The sequence below is a fragment of the Hirundo rustica genome, chromosome 6 (assembly GCF_015227805.2).
Source record: "Hirundo rustica isolate bHirRus1 chromosome 6, bHirRus1.pri.v3, whole genome shotgun sequence".
Lineage (NCBI taxonomy): Eukaryota > Metazoa > Chordata > Aves > Passeriformes > Hirundinidae > Hirundo > Hirundo rustica.
Genome location: NC_053455.1, coordinates 24,009,064 through 24,031,448, shown reverse-complemented (window position 1 = coordinate 24,031,448; position 22,385 = coordinate 24,009,064). Strand labels below are relative to the sequence as shown.

The following is a 22,385-nucleotide window of genomic DNA, read 5'->3' as shown; positions in this document are numbered from 1 at the left end:
CCACAAAAATAGGCCTGGTTTGATGGGTAGTGAATCGGCAAACCCCTTTCTGCCACCGCTCTTCGGCCGTATTTCCTTTATTTCCCTCCGGTGGTTCCCAGGGCAACCAAGGCGCCAGAGCCGGCGGCGGCAGTGAGAGCGCGGGGCCGAGCGCGTGCGGGCGGCGCTGAGCGCCGCGCGGGGACACGGCCGGCTCTCGCGAGAGCAGCGCCGCCGGGCGGGCTCTGCCGCCGGGGCCGTGCGGCCATGGAGCCCGGCCTGGAGGAGCTGATGCCGCGGCTGCTGCCCGTGGACGACTGTGACCTGGCCGAGGACTTCGACCCCACCGTGCCTCCCAGGACGCCGCAGGAGTATCTGAAGCGCGTCCAGTGAGTGGCGGGGCGGACGGGCCGGGGCCGGGGCCGTCACTTCCCCGCGAGAGCGGCGCGGCAGGCGCTGCCGCTCGGGCCGGGCTTGGTGTCGGGGCGCGCCAGGGCGGCCGTGCGGTGCTGCCCTTCGCCGGCGTAGTCACACGCCTGCAGGAGGGGCAGGTACCGGTATCTTCCCCCTCGTGACCGCGACAGGACTCGAGCAAACGACGTGGAGCAGTGTCAGGGGAGGTTCAGGCTGGGTATCAGGAAAAGGTTCTTCACCGAGAGGGTGGTTGAGCCCTGGAACAGGCTCCCCAGGGCAATGGTCACAGATCCAGGGCTGACAGAGTTCGAGAAACATTTGGACAGCGCCCTCGGGCACAGGGTGTGATTTCTGGGCTGTCTTGTGCACGGAGCTGGATTCAGTGCTCTTGATTGGTCCCTCCATGATTTCATGAGTATTTCAGACGCATCCGATACACATTGACCTGTTACAAGAACGAAAAAATGCAGCCTACTTGATTCTGTTTTCTAGGATTGAAGCAGCTCGATGTCCTGACGTGGTCGTGGCACAAATAGATCCCAGAAAATTAAAAAAGAAACCTACAGTAAACATTTCAGTAAGTTTGAGAGCTTTTACACGTTTTGAGAGGGAAAAAAAAAGGGGAAAGATGTTACTATAATGATTGTATTAATTTTGGGGAGTCTGTGGCATAAGTAAATAGCACTGCTAGGTTCTAAAAGTGTCTACAAAATTAAATGTCTGTGTTTGAATAAGCCCTTGCTCAATTGCAAGGTAACAGCAGTCTTTCTAACTGATTAAATTGATAATCCCCGTACTATTTGATACACAGCAGACTATTTTACTGTCTGAGGAAATCAAATATTGTGATATATTTTACAATTATTTAATCATAAAACGTGTATAAATTTTAGAAGAAAAACATATCCATACCTGTCTTTGTGTTTAAGTCTATATCTAGCATAAGGGTAGTAAGTGCAGCTAAGCTTTACTGAAGTTAGATGAAATTCTAGCACCACTTCTTTCCTTTTGGAAGGAGTATTTTATTGGAACTTTTCCTTACTGTTGAAGCAGATTTTTCTGTTGTTGCATTGCCTTGCCAGCTTGGTTTTTAATCTGCTTTCAAATAGTTTGCCTTTCTCCAATGACAGTGATGTAATCTGAGATTTCACTACTAGATTTCTCAAAGAAAGTTTCTAATACTGATGTGACCTTGTAACTTCTGTAGCCATTGTCTTCATCTATCTCATCTGTGTGCATTGACATTCTCTTAAAGACTTGTAGAATGACTTTGTTTAATAATTCTTTCATGCTAATCTTTAAAGAGGTTAAGTCTATTTAATTATCAGACTTAATTTCCTAGATGGTTTTATTGTCTTCTGTTTTCCCCAACATACTATTTTGACAGGTGGAATGCCTAAAATTAATAGTGTCTGTCTCAGATAAGGAAACAGCATCCTGCTTTTTATGAGCAGGAAGATTAAAGCAGAACAATTGCTGAAAGGAAGACCTTAAGTAATGCTTTGACAATGCATTTTGAACACTTAGTTTTCCTTCTTATGTACACAGGAGAAGGGTCAAATAAAAGATATTTTGTCTAAACCAAAATCTTAACTCAGCCTTGGATGTGGTCATGAAATTACCTTTCTTAGATGAAGATTTAAAGGATATTGTTTACCCAACAGTAAACATTTACTGATTCTCTTCTTCTTATAAAACTCTCTTTACATTGTAATTATTGCCAGTGTTTTCTCAGATTTCTGGATGTCAGCCTGCTCCTGAGGGATACTCTCCAACACTCAAGTGGCAGCAGCAGCAAGTGGCCAATTTCTCAGCTGTTCGTCAGGTACAAGATAGTCTGTGAGGGGTCTTGCATGGTCTAGGTAGGACATACCTGTGCTTTAGAGGGGGTAACTTTATATCTAGTATAGAAATGTTATGATTTTGTAGCAGGATGGATGTTGTAGGCAAATGTTTCAAGTTCTTGAAGGCTAATTGAGCATATACTGTGTGGCTTTAAAACCTCTTGATAAAACTCTTCAGAGTCACCTTTAAGAAATTGTCCTTCAACAAAAGTATGTCTGTATTTAGATTGAATGATATGGCATAGTTGAGGAAGGACAAAAACCCCTGTGATGTTGTGCAGTTATATTAAAACATACTGCTTGCAGGAAATGTTCTACAGAACTCAGCATTAACTAAGAATTAGTAGATTCTGACCCATCAGGAGATTCATAAAGTTCATTCATACAGTCCATTTAGGAGGCTGTTAACAGAGGTGGCAACCCATTATGAGGAGAAATACCGATTTGGTATAACATATTTGTAAGGTTGTAGAGTTAGCACAGATTTTAATCTTTCCTGGTAAATTTGCACTGTGCTTGAAATAACACAGCAAGGATAGAAAATTAAGCAGTCTCAAAGGGTAAAGGTTCTAAGTTCAGCTAAGCTTTACCAGAGTTTTAAACTGAAGGAGAGTCGATTTAGATTAGATATAAGGAAGATTTTATTTACGATAAGGGTGGTGAAACACTGGCACATGTTGCCCAGAGAGGGGTGGGTACCCTATCCCTCAAAACACTAAATGTCAGGTTGGATGAGGCTCTGAGCCTGACCTAGTTGAAGATGTCCCTGCCCATGGAAGAGGGGTTGGACTAGATGTCCTGTGAAGATCCCTTCCAACCCAAATCTTTCTGTGATTCTACTATTCTCTATGCACAGTTCAAACAGGGTGAGATGGATAATATAATAAAGACGTAGGTAGAGGTCATTTGTGACTCCAGTGCTGCAGAGAGCATGTTTGCAGTGCATTGTAGGAGTCCCTGAAGTACTGAGGTGTGACCAGCTAGGAGCTGCTCTAGCACTGAGCTCTGCTTCAGCTCATGTTTTTATCAGGGAGGAAAATTTGGTGAAGATCTGTACCACTGCATCTACATTGTAAACAGTAACTGAGCTACCCCTGTTTCTGTGAGGGGTCACATTGCATCCTGTATATTAGGCATAATCTAAGGTTTTAGCAGAACTAAGGACACTGGCATCTAAAGGTTTATTCAGTGTATAGGTATTTCTTTTATGCTCAAATCAATTGTCTTCTTATCTGTGCCAGATCAACACTGAAATATGAGACTATCCTAAAAAGTATTTAAAACCAAAAAAGAGCATCAGAATTTACTTCGTCAACCACTGCATCAGCTGCTGTTACTTAGAGTGTTTTTTAGTGGTCCTTTATACAGTTACAGTGTTTGGAGTAGGAGACAAGTTTCATCTGCTACAGAACATTTACAGCTCTTTACAAGTAACTGTTAAGCAGGCTGATTTATTTTACACAGGATTCCTGCCAGCTAGAAGAAATGTCCTAAGAAACCACTCTTACCTTCTTTCAAACAATTCTGTAGACCTCTGATACAGATACAGACCACTGTTGGAAACAGGATATTGGCTTTATGTGTGCTTTTGGATTAAATCAAAGTGGGTTTTTTCATAAGATTGTTCTAACACGAAAAGTCTAGAAGACCATTAAAGCTTGCTACTTCAGCTTAACCTTATGTGATAGACATCAAAATGCCTTCAGCTTTAACATTACTTCCAAAATCCCAGCATGAGCATCTTAATTACATTTCTGCTAAGAGGCATGGGAAGTATTTAGCCAGTTGTGCTGGCTATAGATCTACTAATTTATATGAAGTCATAAAGTATACTTTTCATACATTTCAAGAATGATGAAGAGTCCTTGTGGCTAGGATAAAATAACTGCAGAGTTAAACTGAGATTCGATTTTGTTTTAATTCCTCAGAGCCTGAACAAGCATAGGAATCACTGGCGGTCACAACATTTGGACAGCAATGTTACGATGGTGAGTAGAATTCATAACTGCATCCTGTGGTTTGTTTTCCCAATTATGGAATTCACAGTTAATCTTGCTTTATAGTTGCATCCAACAATTTATGGGTATTATCAAGTCTTTTCTCCAGTGTCTTCAAGGTAGCAGTATTACACAGTTTTCATTTATTTTTATTTACTTCAGCCAAAATCAGAGGATGAAGAAGGCTGGAAGAAGTTCTGCCTCGGTGAAAGAGTATACTCAGAAATAGATGCACTATCTGCTAATGAAAATTTAGGAATTGATTACATGAAGGTGAGTATAGGACTTCTATTTCATTTTCAGCAGCTATTTTCTAGACTGGCGGCCCCCAGAAACAATCCTTCTGTTTATTACCACTTTGTGCCAAGTAGAAAGTATGCTCTCGTGAGCCCAGAAAGTCCCAGTGTACATTCTTTTTATGCAGAAACTAACTGAAGCAGAAAATGAGTCTGTCTTCAGTCAAAATTTGAAGAGTTCCGTCATCTCTTGTCAGCTGAAGTCATTACTTTGTTCTCACTGAACAGAATGGAAGCTTTCTTCATAGTCTGCTTTAGTGTTTTGTTGCATAGTGATATGTGGCTACCCTCCTCATATGTGATACCCTACAAACATGTTCTTTACTGCATCATTTTGAAAAAACCAAAACTTTAACAAGTAACAGTAGAAGCAAGGTGCTCTGATACTTCACTGGACCCTCAACTTTCTTGAAGATACTTTTTTAATAAATTTCAAAGCTCAGAACAGACTTTCAATTCACTGTAAGTGTCTGAACATGAAATTAAAATTTTAGTATGTTCTAGATTAGAACAAAGACGTTTGTGTGATAATGTTTGCATTTTCCAACTTGCTTGTTTTTTTCAGGTGGGCTTTCCCCCTTTGCTAAGCATTGTAAGCAGGATGAATCAGGTAAGTCTACCTCTTAGAATCATATAGTGACATTGCCTAAATCATTATTTCTCATGTCTGTTGCAGAAGGCTTATCTATTTTTCTTTGCCTAGAGTAGGCAGTTATTACAAATTCTATTTGTTGTACACTCAGAAGGAAAATAAGTATTCATTATCTTACACTCAGCTACAAATAACTTTACAAGCAAAGATTTTTCATTGACTAGTTCTGAAAGTATCTTGTTGTTGTAGTTGCTCTATAGCACATTTAATGTTTGAATTTTTGCTGAATAGCCCAATAGGTGCTTTACAGTGTTTTTAAATTTCTCATTAGTGTTTTAAGTGCAGTCTTCCAGTTCAATTGTGAACTTTTATGTACATTGCAAGGGTAGAAGAATCACAGTTATCTTCCCTTTACTACTTTTCCCACTCGCCACCATTATACAAAACCAACCAACCAGTCAGTGTGATGCCTCTTGCCTAATCTGTAGCTGCTTATCCATAACTTCACGTTAACACAGAAAATTACTTCATTTCATACAAAGTTCTTTCCAAAAAGTGGTACTTTAACACTTACTTTACCCTTGCATGTAACTTCAACCTGGAATAAATACTGTGGAGTAGAAATACTTTTTATATAATAAAACCCTTCAGGTAGAAGGCCAGCAAACCAAAACATTGCAGATACTATATTGTCTCTTTCTGTTCCTCTTTTAAGGCAACAGTAACCAGTGTCTTAGAACACCTGATAGGCTGGTTTGGAGAGAAAAAGTTTACTCCAGAACTGGTAATTTTTAATTTATTCTAACTACTTGCACATGAATGCATTAAACAAACTGTTTGCAGTTTTCTATTACATTATTTTAATTTTCTAAACAGTTCTCTAGAGGGTTGTATCATACTGTTACTTTCAAAACTTTCTTGATTAGATACTAAATGAGTATTCACAGTTGTTTTTGGAAGGATAAAATTATAAAACATAACTGTCATTGTTGTGACAGTCGCAACACACAAAGTGACGCAGTAGAATCTTCCGAAGGTTTCTGTTGGTTATCACAGCATGCTATCTTTTATACACTTAACAAAGCCTACACTCCACCCATTGGTCACAAAAAATAAACACAGCGTTCATTGGCACAAACAGTCTCCACTGCTCTTTTCAACCAATGTTCACAAAACTCTTCCAAGCACACTTCTTCTAGCTGCAGGTTGTTCATCTCCCTCTCCTTCTTTTCTCCTCAGTTTCCATGCCAGCTACCTTGGTGAAATTCCTTTCAGGGGTAAACATGGCTGTTATCAGTTTCTTCTTCAGCTAACATAGACTTCGGGCTTACAGACGGGCTGAAGCCCCGTCCACAATTCCTCCTTTTTGTATTTGAGCCACAGACTACAGCTGAGAATTTTTGCAGGGCCCTTTGCAAAAATCCAAGCAGACAGGGGAGATACAAAACAATGATTGCAACCACCAGCAAAATTAACAGTCCAGCTTCCAACAATCCCCCGAGCTATTCAATGATACCTCAACTTGCAAGGAAACCATTCAATCATTCCTATCCTTCAATCACCTGCAACTGACCAACTCCTTCCTTCAAATCTAGACTGCTTGCTGAACTGACCCATTGTGATCTTACAAGCCCATACAGTACATGCCCTCCAAATCCTGACATCCATAACCGTGTGCCAACAGTAAAAAAAATACACTAACAAGGCACATAGAAAATGGATTTTCAGATGCTATTACAGACCCTGCAGTTCCCTTAATAACACATTTATGGCAGAATGATGCCTTCCCTTTTTGTTAAATAAATTTTTCTCTACACAAAGTTACATTTTTGTGGCTAAGAGAACAAGTCATCTGTCCAGTCTCCAATAAGAACTAAGTAGCATCCATTTAACTTTACAACTGGCTGCTGCTGTCATAATAGGCAACTAACATAGTTGTTTAAAGTGTGGAGTTTTAGCTACTAATTTAACACCCTTATACAAAGGCAGCACCTCTCCCCTAGGTACATTAAGCTCCTCTATTTTGGGACAGTAAGTGCTATGTAAAGGGAAATGGTAGAAGACACGTTACTCAGTGCTGCCATACTCTCTGTAGAGAAGGGCAAAGAACTAAAGTAAAGGTAACATCCACCAGTTTGAATTTGGTTTTCTGTGTGAGTCAGTATCCCCATTTGCTTTGCCCTGAATTATCATCTTCACAAAGTGTTCTTTGAGGATTCATGCTTCAGTCCACCTGATGGCCAGTATCACCCACACATTCTGCTTCAGTTGTGGGACCATCCATCCTGTTCCTTCCTGTGTATTCCAGGTAAGGCTTAACACAACAAGTAGGACCGTTCTCTGTCAAAACACAGGTGTAGCAAGAAAGGAGCCGAGTATCAAACGGACATCAGTGTGATTAGGTTTGATCTCCCTTTATTGTTCTAAAAAGCCAATATTTATGTGAATTAGAGGCTAAAGCAGGCACTGCTAAACAGTAGCTGATTGGTTAAAAACTTATGTTCCGACACTAAATGACTGTCCATTGGTCCACGTCTCTTGGCTGCATGGTCAGTTTTTGTTCTGTCTTGTGATCAGCATTTCTCTTCAGCATCCATGAGAAAGGACAGCAAGTTGTAACATGACTTCCAGTATCCGTGAGAAAGCACCCATGAGAAAGACCTATAAGTTGTTATATTTGCTACTTTCTTGATAATTCCCACAGTGCAAAAGCAGCATAAGAACAATGCAAGGCCTTATGCCATACCCTGATAGCAAGGATTGTTCAAACCTTCCATCACAAGATTGTGGCCTCGCTCTTCTAAAAATTCCTCTATGCACAGGCATATCCCCATCCCCACATTATTAATTCCACTGGGCCAGTCCACGTTCCGCTAATAAAATCCTTAACCCATACAGTAATATTTTTGCAAAAATTTGGCTGTTTAGAATTCAAAGAAGAAAAATGATAAAATACAGGAGACAGTTGTGAGTCAAGTAAAGGACGCAAAAAGTTTAACACATAAACAGCTTTAATCTCGCTTGAGGTGGCTCTCTTTGTATTCCTCCTCTTTGTTTTATGAACCTGGGGGAGGGGTGCTTCAAAACACGATGAGCACATTCAATTATTCCTTGACCTGTTGGAGTATGGGGAATACCAGTAGAATGATCAACACCCCAAACACAGAAAAATGTTTGCAGTTTTTGTGAAACATATGCCAGGCCATTATCTGTCTTTATATGAGATGGAACACCTAAAATAGAAAAGGCGTGGCAAAAATGGTGAATAACATCCCAAGCTGTTTCCCCTGCGAATGCTGATGCAACCGTGGCAGGAGAAAAAGTATCAATTGTAACATGAACATACTTTAAACAACCAAATTCAGGCATTTTTGTAACATCAGTTTGCCATTCTTCAAAGGGAGTAAACCTCTCAGGTTAGTACCGTAATATTGTGAAATATGAGTCATACGACAATCAGGACAAGAAGAAATAATTGATTTTGCTTCACTGTGTGATAACTTGAATTGTTACTGTAAAACCTGAGCACATCGGTGAAAAAAAAAAAATTATGAGATAAAACAGCTTGCTGTAACACATTAAGTACCATTTTGACTGCCATAGCAGCCACAAGGGAATCCACATAAACATTACCGTCAATAAAAAATCCAGGTAGTGATGTATGACTACAAATATGCATAATAAAATAGAAATGCTTTTGATTACAAATAGCAGTCCATAATATCAGCAAATATGACAAATGACAAATAATGGTTTCTCCTTTATATTATATAACACAGCTTGATCTAAATGTTTAACTAAATTAACAACATAAACAGAATCAGTAACTATATTTACAGGATTAGAAAATAAAGTAAATGCCAAAAGTACAGCACAAAGTTCAACCAATTCAGGAGACCCTTATTGAATCATCACTTCATATTCCCAATGATCATCTTTTTTCCAGGCTACAGCAGCTTTTTCAGTTTTCCCTGATCCATCTGTAAAAACTTCCTTACCTTCAACTGGGACAGGAGAACAAATTTGTTTCCCCTGGAAAGGAATATCCCTAGTCAAAGTTAAAACAGGATGAGAAGGTAAATGATATGTTATTTGGCCTCTAAAATAAGATAAAGCAGATTGCAATTCATTATTATTTTGAAAACACCATTCAAAATACCATTGTTGTACAGGTATCACAATAGTTACAGGATCATGGCCTAAGATTTTATGACAATGTGTGCAACCTTTGATAATGATATCTGCAAAAAGTTCATAAAGTCCTCAAGCTGTTTTTCAGGTTCTGAAAGATAAACTTCTAAAATATGCAGTTTATCTTCCCAATCATCATTTCATTGACACAATATTCCACATGGTATTTCATGATCTTTTAAAATAAATAATTGCACACCAACAGAAGTATCTATCCTGTTAACAAATTTGCATGTCAAAGCTAATTCAACAACTTCTATGACCTTTTTTGCTGCAGCAGTCAAATGTCTCTCATCAGTAGAGGAAGTGATCCCTGACAGTAATTCAAACAAAGGTTGCATTTGATGATTAGTTACTCCTAACTATGACCTAATCCAACCTATTGCACCAACCAGTTTCTGTACATCAGTAACAGTTTTAGCTTCAATGTCTAATTTTACAGGTTGAAGCACAATCTGAGTATTTGTTATTATCAACCCCAAATATTTCCAAGGCATCTGTTTCTGTACTTTCACTGAGGCAATAACTAAACCAAAAGTTTTCAAATTTGTTACAGCACATTGTTCAAGAACTGATTATTGTCTATTTTCAGATGCCAACAAGATATCATCCATACAATGATAGCAATAACAATTACTAAATTGCTCTTGCACCTTTGATAATTGTTTGTGCCACAAACCATTGACAAATTGCTGGAGAATTTCGTATTACTTGAGGAAGAACTTTCCACTAATATCTTTTGTTAGGTTCAGCATGATGTAAAGAGGGCACAGCAAAAGGCAATTTTTCCTTATCTTGTTCAGCCAATGGAATGATAAAAAAGCAATCTTTTAAGTCAATGATAATTATTTCCCATCCCTGCGGGATCATTGTGGGTGTTGGAGGGCCTCATAGTAAAGCTCCCATTGTGGCCATCACAGCATTTATCTGCCGTAAATCATGCAAAAGTCTCCATTTTCCTGATGTATTTTTTACCACAAAAACAGGGGTATTCCATGGGCTAAATGATTCTTCAATATGTCCAGCTTGCAGTTGTTCTGCTACTAATTCTTACAGGGCATTAAGCTTTTCAGTAGAGGCCATTGATCAATCCAGACAGGTTTATCTGTCAAGCATGTCAGTTTGCAAGTGGATGTTTAAAGCCCTGCAGCACAGCAGCCCCTATTAAAAAATCCATAGTGATTTTGATACCCCATTGGGATAAACAATCTCATTCCCATAAATTATGTGGGGCATTGGTGATAAAAGGCCTGGTGTTAACTTTTTGGCCTTCAGAATGTTTTACATTAATCACAATAGCAGATAAGCTATCTACAGTTGAACCACCCAACCCAATGACTCCAAAACCTGCTTGAGTGAGGGACCATGATTGAAGCCAAATAATTGTGAATTTATAGTTACATCTGCTCCCATGTCCATCAAACCTGTTATGGTCTCTGGATGATATCCCTTAGCTGTGACAATGCATTGTTTTTCCAGGCGCTGATCTGCCACTTTTTGAGTCCAAAATATCTGAGGTGCTCCTGTAGATCCAAAACCTCCTGTACCATGACTCCGGTTCACTACATTTGGAGCACAACTCACAAAAGGAACAAGTTGAGCAATACAAGTTTCTTTTTGAATAATAATAAGAGGTTCACTGACCGATAGCATAGCATGAATTTGTCCCAAACAATCAGAATCAATAATGCCTAAATGTACATTAACACCTTGAATAGATCTCCCCACTAAAAAGGCACTCAAACCCTGTCCTATGGGACCATAGGCATCAAGGGGCACTTTACCTATTTGTCTTGGCAGAATGGTCACAGTGTTGGTGGTGGGTCTATCAGTCCCTGCAGAGCCACTTGTGGCCCCTGAGTATTGTTCGCAAACGGATAGCTTTGCAGTGCTGGGAGGGCTTGTGGTTGTTGTCGGGGTATTTGTGTTCCCACATGCCCCTTCACATTCTTCTTCCTGTTTCCCTGCAATAGCTGTCCATTTGCATGATATTTTGATCTACATTTTTTAGGATAATGTCCCAATTTACCACAAGGATTACAATTCACTTTATTGCCTGGATTTATCGTGGGCATTGTGCCTTTAAATGCCCGTGTTCTCCGCAAGTAAAACATTTTTTTGGAGCCCCTAGGGCTGCTGCCAAAACAGCCATTTTATGCTCAACTGTGCCAACTTTTGAACAAGCAGTTACAATATCAGCTAAAGAGGGATCTCTTGGCAAAGATTCATTAATTTTTCAGCAGTCCTCATTCACATTATCTCTAGCCAGTTTTTTGCATAGAATTTTGTCTCAAATTTTCATCATCTACTTGTTTCTCAATAGCTGCAGCAACCTTTTCCATAAATTGCAAAAAATGCTCTTTTATCCCTTGTTGTATAGTAACATATCTCTTTTTGGGGAGCTGCCATTTCCATTGTTTTAATTAAAGCACTCATACCTAATTGTTGAGCCTGTGCCAAAATTAGAGGGTCCCATCTTGCCTATAAATCCAGATTTGAAAAAGGTCCATTGCCTAACAAGGCATCAACTCCTATGGCATGACGAGGTCCTGCTGACATAACTGCATGTTATTCAAAGCTGTTCTTTCAGCTAATTGTCTCCAGGTATTTTGAAATACACAATATTGTACTGGCTGAAACAAAATTGTAGCAAGATGCATAATATACGAAGCAAGCACATCAGCATTAATAACATGAATTAATTGCTTTACTTCTGAAGAATTAATACCATATTACCTACCTTTGCCTGGAGGTCTTGCAAGACTTCCATACAAAATTGTGATAGCTATCGTTTTGTCATGAATTAGGAGCTGCTTTAAAAACAGGAAAGGCCATAGGCTTATTACAAGCAGCATTCATATCAGCACTCTGCATGTCCAACATTTTTGGTGGACCTATTTTTTCTAATAAATCCAAATCCCCCACTTCAGCTGCTTTATTTTTAATATGCTCCCAAAATTGTAGAGGCTGTCGAGGAGTCACAGTCACTTAGCAAGGAGGTAAAGTCCAAGGAGCAGCAGGCTTAGATCTGTTCTGGGGTTTGCCACAAACAGATGCATGCACCAGTTCAGATTTTCTGGTCACTGGCATTTCATCATCTTCACTATCACTGCTAGGCAGTGGATGATACAGTGTTAATGATTTCATTTGTTTATGCAGTGCAGGGAGGAGTAGGGGGACAGACAGCTCCGCTTGTTCTTCAATTTGTTTCTCCTGTAAAACTATTTCAGCTAACTGCTGTGCAGGAGTAACATATTTTGACTTGGCACTTAATTCAGCTAGCTGCTGCTAAGGGGAGGGGTACACAGGAGACTTAAAATAGTTTTTCAGGGACAGATACTAAGGCATCATCAGTTTGTTGTCTTTGCTGTTGTTCCCACAGCAGTAGACCCCAGAGAAAACCAGCAGAAGTAGCTCCAGCAGGCTCTACTTCACAGAAAAACCCGTTCTTAAGCTGAACCTCACTTTTCTGTTGTTCCCCATTAACTTTAGTTTCTTGCTCTGATTCTTCCACCTTCTGCTCCCTCTTATCCTGCTCTGTTTTCCATTAACGTCTCATAAAGCAATCTCCAGGTAGCAGCCAGATCTGCAGCCGCCTTGTCCCCTTTCGACACCATGTCCCATAGTCTCTCCCCAACTTCTTTCCATGCTCTAACACTAAAGGCAGTACTTGCATTAGTCTCAAAATCTTGTGACTTTGCCCACAATAACACTACAAAGGGCATAGTTAGAAGTCTTAATACCTTTTCTTTTCAACAAAGCTTTCCATGTAGATAAAACAGTCTTTTCTTCACTTGATAAATTATTTCCCATTATATCCCCAGTGGCTCACCTGTACCTCAGGTGTCAAAATTAATCAGGTCCGGACCAAGCAGCTTCCCCCGCTACTCTCTGCTTCGCTGGGTTCCCGTTCGCGGCTGTACCTCGCTCCTGCAGCCCGCAGATCACGTTCGGCGCCACCAGATGTCGTCGTTATGACAGTCACGACACAAAAAGTGACGTAGTAGAATCTTCCGATTCTTTATTATCACAGCATGCTATCTTTTATACACTTAACAAAGTTTACACTCCACTCATTGGTCACAAAAAATAAACACAACGTTCACTGGCACAAAAAGTCTCCACTGCTCTTTTCAACCAACGTACACAAAACTTTTCCAAGCACACTTCTTCTAGCTGCAGGTTATCTCCTCCTTCTCTCCTCAGTTTCCAAGCCAACGACCTTGGTGAAATTCCTTTCAGGGGTAAAACACAGCTGTTAGCAGTTTCTTCTTCAGCTAACTTACACTTCGGGCTTACAGACCAGCTGAAGCCCCTCCCACCCATAACAGCTACTGACATAAAAAGGACAGCCCAAACTCCATCCCCTTTGTATCACTCGCCTCACTAACTTAAGCCATGAGGCTTGGTGAATTTAGGAGAGGAGAGGAATCAGAGCAGTTTTGGTTCTGTCAGGGTGCTCCACGCTATTTACCAACACCTCCAATTTAGTTTAGAGGCTCATTTCAGTGTTCTGGCAAGGACACATTTAATCTTTCCACATGCAGCACAGACCAGAAAGCTTAGCTGCATTCATGTGGTGATAAATCAAGCCTGCTAAGAACTCCTGATTGACAGGCTTCACTGGTATGGAGTTTGGCCACAACTAGACTGACCAGCTGTGTAATGGCACCATATCTACAGAAGACCTTGGTGGATGTATCTCATCTCCTTCAGTACCACAAAGCAAAAGAGTAATGAAAAATTACATGATGTTTCACTATTTTTTTCAGTCACTTAAAGACCTTTCATGTTCTGTCCTTTCCTGTAGAAGACTATTTTCTTTTTAACCAGTATGTATGTTGCAGGGAATGTGCACACTGACTTTGAGGTTAGGTCCTAGAATGAAGGCCACTAGACATTGTGATTAAATTATGAAGTTAAACTGGTACCAGAAATTAAGTCCGTATAGAATGCAGTAGAATTCAGAGATGTAAAACTCAAATGCCGTATTTTCACAGAGGTGCAAATCTTAAAGCAGATATAACCACTAATTCCACAAAGATCTGAGTTCATACTTTCAGTCTTCAGGAATGTTTTTTCACAGACTGTGAAATTAAAACTTAATAGCCAAGTAATAATGTTTAGATTACTACTAAAATAATCCTTCCTTCAGACTACAATAGCATCAGCTGTAATAATTTTTATCTTGGCCACCATTCAAAAAATGCCAGGAAATCCATGAATAGTGCTCACAAGAATCTTGTCTAGAGACACAGAACTCTCTATCATGTAGCATCTAATGTGGTTTTCAAAATTTAATTATGGCATATAGCACTTAAATGCAGTTTTGTTTTGAGACCTACACTTCAGTCCTGATCTATATAATATGAATTGCTTGAATCTTCAAGGAAGTGCTCAGAATTAAAGCTGTTATTTGAATCCTCACAGGGTAGATGGCTTTATGCACTGTTGGCATGCCTTGAAAAACCTTTGCTACCTGAAGCTCACTCCCTCATTCGGCAGCTGGCAAGACGATGTTCAGAAGTCAGGGCACAGGAGGTAAGCTTTAATATAACTGTGCAGAGGACTTGGTGAATTTAGCAGGTAAGGAGGATCATTTTTCAGAAGTCTTAATAATTAACTTTGCATGTGCTAAGTTTGCTTGAGAATGAAGGGAAGGCTAGAAATATACATAACATGGCGTGTAACAGTGTCTCTATTTCACACAGGTAACAAAAGAATTATTGTAATATTTATCTCTTTTTCAGGAGAGCAAGAATGAAGAACAAATATCAGCTCTGAACTTGATAATCTGCTTAGTTAGCAGGTAATGCAACTTATACACCCAAACCAGTAATGTATAAAAGTGATCATTTGTACTAAGCTACATCCTTTAAAAAGTGAAAGTCAATAAAAGTACCCTGGGCCAACACAGGAAATATACTTAGCTAAAAGACTGTTGTGTTCCTCTGAGGAATGGTTTTTCCCCTCAGAGTTCCCCTGAAGCCTGTGCTATGTAGTTTAACCCTTCTTCCCTATCATACCTACTCCTGACCCTATTGGCTCCGGGCCAGTATCTTTCCTTGGCCCAAAACTAGATATACCCCTGTCTCTTCCTGTTTGCACTCTCTCTTCTCAGGCTCCTGGAACATCACATCGAGAATAAAGCTTGGACAGAAGCCAGGGGGTGACAGCCACTCTTGAAATCTTTATTCTGTCTCTATGAAATGTATTTCCCTAAAACCCCTGAACAACTGAGCTAGCAAGAGCCGGGGGGTGGCTAGAGGGAGTATATTTTCAAAAGACTTGATATACCTAAGAGTAAAGTTAGCTTATTCCTTTCCTCAGATGAGCCCCCTGAACAATGAAGCCATAATTATGATAGCAACACTAAAAGATTAGCTGGAAAGCAATAGGTCAGACAACCTGAAGTAAGGAATATGTTGCACTGGAGGTTTCTTACCATATTCCACTTCATTCCTAGGTACTTCGATCAACAGGACCTGGCTGACGAGCCTTCCTAGGCAGTTTTGAGAACATCCAGTACAAACAGCATTATCAGAGTGAACAGCAAAACACTGCACTGTTCAGACCTGAAGTATTACACAATCCCTTCAGAACACCCTCACACTAATGCATTTGGGACAGTTGTGAATTACTGAGATTGCCAGTGTCTCCAATACCATCATCATAAAGTGGTAACAGAAGTGTCCAGCATCATCCCTCAAGCTCTTGTCTTTGTAAACGACATTCTTGGTTAGAAATTTCTACAATCTGAATAATCTATGGACACTGCTATTAGGTGAAGTTTGAGGTTACATTACAAATTATTATTCTTTTTCTAACAGACTTAATTGAAGACTTTTAAATAAAACTAAAGGATTTTAAAGACTTTTCTTAAACATTGTGGATTTTCTCACTCCATATTATTTAACAGTATAGTCTTACTATAGAAGTCTACTGAATTAGGGCTGAATGTGTTTTTTCAAGTTTTAGTGCCTGAGCTTTAGCACAGCTTAGCGGTTCAACTATAGCCAGCATGTTACTGAAACAATTGTTTCAGTAAAATGTAAACATTACTATTTCTTGAGTAGTACATTTCAGAAGTAAACTGTAGCTAGCAATTAAAAACTATTATATTGAGTTTATTCCAGAAGGTGGAATAAATTTTCTTCTTTGGCCAGTATAGATGACCTTATGCATAAATCATTCTGATACAAGGAACAGCTGCTAATTTTAAGGACAGGAGAAATTGATGTAAAAACAAGTTCTCTTCTACTGCCCAAACTACTTTCCTACAAAGGTCTCCACCTAACATCTTTAATGATGTAAGCTGTTGGCTCACGTGCTAATGGGCTCCATCAAAGAAATACAAAAGCAACCACTGCCTCCCAGTTCAGAGTGAATGGGGAAAAATATATGGGCAAAAAAATATGCAGTCGTTTCTTACTCAAATATAGTCTTGGTCAGGATTTTTCTCTGTTCTCAAACTCTGCCTCTGGTCTTCCAGGCTCTTTTGCTAATTGAAATGTTTTGCTGAATATGTAGAGTACAGAGTTTTTACCATGTAGACGTTTTTACTTTGGTATAGAATAAATTTCATACCAAGACACAAGCATAGTGTTAAGTTATTTTGATGAACATTTATTATATATTTTGGAATTGTGCTGCACACTGCTATAATTTACATATTATATACAAAACTCAGCCAACATACTGAATCCACATACAAAGGCTGTGTAAAATAGATACCCAGATCTGAATGTGCTCTACATCTTCTGTATCATCACCTGAAATTTACCTGCAGGAAAAGCAGAGTCAGATCACATTACCATTAGAATTATTTCTCCAAGTAATTATTTTCTTGTAAAAATTTTTCAAATAAATAGTAAGGAACATTTCAATATTACATTTTAATTGTAAGCAGTTGAGCCATTATTTAAATTTAGCATTTAAATTTTAATTCCACACTGAACAGCTTTTCTCCTTTCTTTTTCTCTCTAAGTTGACCATGTCCCACATCACAGGAGTTTTGTCCACTAAACCTAAAATTTCTGCTAAGTCTGTGGAAAACTTTTAATTGAGCCGCTTATGTAGTTACAGTGGTCTTCACTTACTAACATTCTTAACTCTTACAGAGAAAGATCTTCTCTTGTGCTAACAACCTGGACAGACATCCTTACAAATTTGATGCCTCTAAATGTAAATACAACTTTTTAGTTTTACTTTCCACTCAACATCATGGAGGCTTATCCTCTGTCATTATTTTCTAAATACTAAAATATTTAGTGGCAAGCCATATCCTGAAGCTAAAACAGACTCCTATGGCCCAGCAGCTTCAAAGAAAACCCACCCTGAAAAATGCTTATAACAGCAACACAGTCAGTCAGGAAAGTTACCAAGTCAGATAATAACTGAATACTCCAAGTACTACTTACATGCAGGCATCGATGAAACTTCAGCTGTTACAATACTCTTTATTCCCAGATTTGATAGGCCTCCTCTGATTAGTCCACAGGTGAATGCTAAATACTAAATACAAAGTTGCACTTCAAGTGAGTGTCAACAGTGAAGCTTGTTGATAACGATTGAAACTAAGTACTCAAGAACACAAATTAATACTTGGACAACCATAAAGGTTTTGAGAGACTTTATCAAGTCTCTAATAGACAAAAGCTCCAATATTTGGTAGAGTGGAGCTCACTACACAGACTGTTCTCATTAGAGTCAGTATTTTGAGTCACTTTCTCTTTCCATTAAACCTGTGGGAACTTAATATCCTTAAAACGATTATTCCCAAGACTTGGCTGAAATTAGCAATTGGAAATTAGCAATTAGAATAAAAGGCTTGTAGATATTTAAAATGTGTGTTGCAAAACAGAAGAAACATTTCACCAAATACAAAAATAAATCCCAAGGGCAGTAGCCAATTAGGAGGACTAACATCAAGAACTAAGAAACCATAAAACAGAACTGAATGTCCCATTTCTTAATCTACCTGAACCAAAGTGCTCTAAGATAAGTTCTGCAGAGAGATTGATTTTACCTGAACTATTACCTTAACTCAGCATCTGCACTCAAAACTATTTTTAATTGGTGGAAGATCTTTCTGAACATTCACATCATCTCAGAAGCTTGTTTTACATAACAAACAGCATCTTCCAAATGTGTTTTGGGAATCTTAAAAAAAGTTTCTGAAACCACACGCTTTCTGAAGAGAAAGAATTTGTGTGACAGTGGCAGACAAGCTTTCACTATGAAGTAAATCAAATGTAACAGCAGCAAGTCTCACAACAACCATGAACATTTTTTGAACTATAAATCAAATTTACTGTTCTAAAACAGGCTGCTTTCCTAAAAAGAGAAGTGTTTGTATCTATTTAATTACAAAATTTAAAGTTATTTTTAAAGTTATATTTAAAGATCTATTGATCAAGGTAATTAAAACCAAACTGGTGGAGCACTCCCCCCCATAAAATCGAAGGGTTACCTTTGGTGCATGTTCTAAATACTGCTTTCCTGCAGACATTTGTGTCAAGAGACGAAATTTATTGTCTTGGAGGACATAAATACCCTGTTTAAAAAGAAAATAATTGAGGGGTTTAGTTAAATGTGCAGTAATATAAAATCCACATTTTCTGTGAATAGATTTTATTTCTAGATAAAATATATATGGCTGAAAAATAGAACTTTAGATTAAGGCATATGTGATTTAAGTTTAAATTGTATTACTTACTTACAAGGAATATCAAAAGAAAATATACTTATTTATGAGTATACAAAAAAATCCCTAGACAATAATATGATCAGTTAACCCTAAAAAACGTTTATGTACATTTCTTGGAAGAGTCCTTCCAATGATCAGAAAAAAATAGTTCCATACTAGAAAGTCTTTGGTAATATATCAAATGCATATTGATTTTTACATTCAAATCTCAATTTTCATTGGGTTTTGCACATCTCTATTCTTATTCTCAAATTCGGTGAGAAGTGTTTTTCTTAAAAGCAGTACAGGCAACAACACCCAGCAGACAATCAAAATAAAAGTCCAGCGTTTTCTACAACAGAGTTTTGTGTAACAATATGCATCTTAATAAATTAAGTATAAACACAGTATAGCTTTATCTACACCTGTCATTTTAATTTCCTTGCTACTGACTGCTACTTCAGAATTTCATAAGCCTTGAACTTAATTTAAGGCTGCATATACAATTAAGGCCTTAAGCTCAATACTGTGGCTTTTTTAAATTAAAACCCCAGATTTCTAAAGTAATAATTATCTGTTATTACTTGGTAAGTCACTGAAAAATAAAACCTATTTAATTTAGCACAATCCTTGTACAAATTCTCTTCTTCCTAATTTGACACAACATGGAAATAGCCATAAGAAAACCAAGCTATTCAATACGAAAAAGATTGTTTTACTCTAGTAAAATGGCTCCTTTAGTTATTTTGACCTGGCTTCAAGAACTGTGGCTGTTGATATAGGAAAGCATGTGGATACAGTACAATGTTACCGACATGCATATCTGAAAAGTTTCTCATACAAGTATTTTCAACAGAGTACAACTGTTTCAACTGCTGAAAACTCTAAACATTGTTCAAAGAAATAAAATCACAGCAACCATTCTATTTAAATAGATGTTGAGAGAGTAATATCACTTTTTCACTATTTTTCCACTAACATTTATTAAGAGACAGATTAAAAAGTTCTTGTTTAAATGTCAGCTGTAATCACTACTGTCCTTTCTGTAACACCGCACCAGTGCATATGAAATTCAAAGCATTTTGTCTTTTCAAACAAAAAGACGGGTGGCAATAAAGACATCACAGACAATTATTAAATTGTACTCTAAAGCTACACGATAATATGAATATTGAAAAACACGCTTTTTAAGCAAAACAAATATGGAACGTTTTGGATTTCTTATCTGGTAATTAATTCTGGACCAAGAAAAACAAAAAATGCACTAGCAACTCAAAACTCTCACCAACTTGCCAAGTTAAATCTGCAGCATTAGTACCTGGTGATTAGTCCTTAGGTTATCTATTTGTTTTTTGAATACCGTTGTCCAAAAATCTTTGCAAATGAACTTCATAATATCTAATTCATCCTTGAACCTGGCAGTGTCTTTTGTAAACCTAAAAGAAAAGTGAGGAATATATCAATAATGATAGTACACATAACCTGACCAATTAAACATATAAAAAACTTTTTTGATTGTATTATACAACATAATTTTGAGGTTATTATAAAAGTTAGTTTTCCAACCATCATACAGTATCATTCTAGCTTCACTATGCATTCATCAAGCATTTTAACCTCAGAGCAACACAGTTTTATCTTACTAACTGCAATATGATAGCAGAATAAATTGTTTTAATTCCATGATTATCAAACACAGCTGACAAACAGAAAAGTGGAAAGTGCTCCACCAGTTTTATCTTCAACAAAGTATCTAAATAGAAGATAAACAAAACGCTCACACCTGTACTACTCCTTGGAAGGAGTCCTTCAAATAGGCAAAAGCTCTAACATAGGAACGAGCATGTAAAACTTCTTCCCATTTTCTAGAAGGGACCTCTTTCTCTTGCTTATTTCAGATTTCTCTCCCTTTATCCTCCTTGAGGGTCTTTACCTAGTACTAAAGGACCTCTTTATTCAACAAAAGCATGACTTAAACTCAAGTCTCCACACGACCTCGGAAGGAGGGCGCTGGAGTTGCATCCCGAGTCCCCAAAGAGCCCGAGCTGCTCAGTCGCGAAGTAGCAAGGACTGAGAGCACTTTACAAAAACGAAACAGAGTAACAACCAGTCATAAAATTAAGCTCAAGAAATAAATCGGGGGGGGGGAAAAAAAGTCCGCAAAACGTACCAGAAGCAGGAAACATGCAAAAGTCTACACAAAGTAGAATTAAAGATAGTAGTAAGTATTAAAAATAACTATGTACTCTGACTCGGTTTTCATAACGGGAAGCACTAGGACAACACCACACTACAACACACTCCAAAACTGCCCCGCGATACGCAAACACAGGTCCCCGCAAGAACGAGATGCAAGAGGAAATGTCCGTCCAGCCAGAGCACCACACTTTGCCCGGGCAGGTGTGCTTTACCGGCGAGGTGAAAGCTCCGAGAACGAGCAGGGCCCGGCGGGGACTCACCTCTCGATGAGTCCCTGCCCGACGCGGAAGCCCATGCTCTCCAGCTTGGTGGTGCAGCGCCCGTTCTCCTGCAAGACACAAGGCGCCGCGGCCACAGCGTCAGCCCCGGCCGCTGCCGGACGGCCCCGGGGCGGTCCCGGCCCCACTCACCCCTTCACCCTGCTCGGCAGCGCGGTACATCCCCGCCACCATCTCGCTGTGCAGCAGGAGGAACAGGGCCTCGTCCGCCATCGCCGGGGCCACCGCCCCTTCCGGGCGGGCCCGGACACCCGGGAGCTCCCGGCCGAGGCGGGGTGGTCCAGCAGTGCCGGCCGGGCTGGTTCTGCCCGCGGGGGAAGCGCCGGGAAAGGGGCTCTCGCGTTAAGGCTCTGCAGAGCCCGGGGACTCCGGCAGCGCCGGCAGCCCAGGGTCCTGAGTGAGGGCCGGAGCCGGGGATCAAACGCGCCCGTCCTGCGGAGCTGCCCCGCCCACCCTGCCGCTAGAGCCAGGCGGGGCGCGCGTGTCACTGCCCTCAAGACAGCGCCGCGCCCCTGCCCGCCGCTGGGAGCCGCAGAGAGACGTCGGCTGCAGCGGGGGAAGAACGAGGTTTAAAGCCTCGCCGCCGCCCTGGGCGCCGTGACTAACGCGCAGTACGGAGCGCCCCCGCCACGCCGCTGCGGGCGCGATGTGAGGGCAGGAACGCGCCCGGCACGGGCCGCCCGTGAGGCCGCCACGCCAGCCACCATCAAGTAACGTCCCCGTCTATTGGCTCGCCGGGAACAGCCGCCTCTGGTAGCGCAGCGGTGATTGGCCCGCGTCCCGAGCGTGCCGGCTCTCGGCCCCGTTGAGTGTAAAAAAGCAGGATGTGTCTCGGGGGTGAACAAGCATCCTCCGACTGGTTTTCTGATTGGGCTACAAGGAAATGACGTTTAAGTTCTTATTAGCT

The 22,385-nt window shown here is 39.9% G+C and overlaps 2 protein-coding genes across 3 annotated transcripts; one reads left to right on the top strand and one right to left on the bottom strand.

Moving 5' to 3' along the window:
• Nucleotides 1-196: 196 nt before the first annotated feature.
• On the top strand, nucleotides 197-16,186 carry GEMIN2 (gem nuclear organelle associated protein 2). Of its 2 annotated transcripts, XM_040066744.1 has the most exons (10): nucleotides 197-368; nucleotides 886-970; nucleotides 2,129-2,218; nucleotides 4,166-4,225; nucleotides 4,397-4,507; nucleotides 5,096-5,140; nucleotides 5,838-5,906; nucleotides 14,744-14,854; nucleotides 15,064-15,122; nucleotides 15,780-16,186. In XM_040066744.1, the coding sequence occupies exons 1-10, from the start codon at nucleotides 247-249 to the stop codon at nucleotides 15,817-15,819; spliced, it is 792 nt and encodes a 263-aa protein (XP_039922678.1). In that variant the 5' UTR covers nucleotides 197-246; the 3' UTR covers nucleotides 15,820-16,186. The 2 variants fall into 2 exon arrangements, with proteins under 2 accessions (XP_039922678.1, XP_039922679.1); XM_040066745.2 differs by lacking the exons at nucleotides 14,744-14,854; nucleotides 15,064-15,122; nucleotides 15,780-16,186 and adding an exon at nucleotides 9,069-9,520 and having other exon boundaries at nucleotides 223-368.
• Nucleotides 16,187-16,913: 727 nt separating this feature from the next.
• Nucleotides 16,914-22,324, bottom strand: TRAPPC6B (trafficking protein particle complex subunit 6B). Its single transcript, XM_040066747.2, has 6 exons — nucleotides 21,611-22,324; nucleotides 21,461-21,528; nucleotides 20,320-20,437; nucleotides 18,786-18,869; nucleotides 17,734-17,827; nucleotides 16,914-17,096 (listed from the first exon to the last, which is right to left on the bottom strand). The coding sequence occupies exons 1-6, from the start codon at nucleotides 21,689-21,691 to the stop codon at nucleotides 17,065-17,067; spliced, it is 477 nt and encodes a 158-aa protein (XP_039922681.1). The 5' UTR covers nucleotides 21,692-22,324; the 3' UTR covers nucleotides 16,914-17,064.
• Nucleotides 22,325-22,385: the final 61 nt, after the last annotated feature.

Excerpts from the sequence above, each read along its gene's own strand:
- TRAPPC6B (XM_040066747.2), bottom strand. The coding sequence starts at position 21,691 with ATGGCGGACGAGGCCCTGTTCCTCCTGCTGCACAGCGAGATGGTGGCG. Across the intron at positions 18,870-20,319 it reads ACCTAAGGACTAATCACCAG|GGTATTTATGTCCTCCAAGA; the intron begins GTACTAATGCTG and ends CTTTTTAAACAG. Across the intron at positions 17,097-17,733 it reads AGTTTCATCGATGCCTGCAT|GTAAATTTCAGGTGATGATA; the intron begins GTAAGTAGTACT and ends CTTTTCCTGCAG.
- GEMIN2 (XM_040066744.1), top strand. The coding sequence starts at position 247 with ATGGAGCCCGGCCTGGAGGAGCTGATGCCGCGGCTGCTGCCCGTGGAC. Across the intron at positions 5,907-14,743 it reads AAAAGTTTACTCCAGAACTG|GGTAGATGGCTTTATGCACT; the intron begins GTAATTTTTAAT and ends GAATCCTCACAG. Across the intron at positions 14,855-15,063 it reads CAGAAGTCAGGGCACAGGAG|GAGAGCAAGAATGAAGAACA; the intron begins GTAAGCTTTAAT and ends TCTCTTTTTCAG.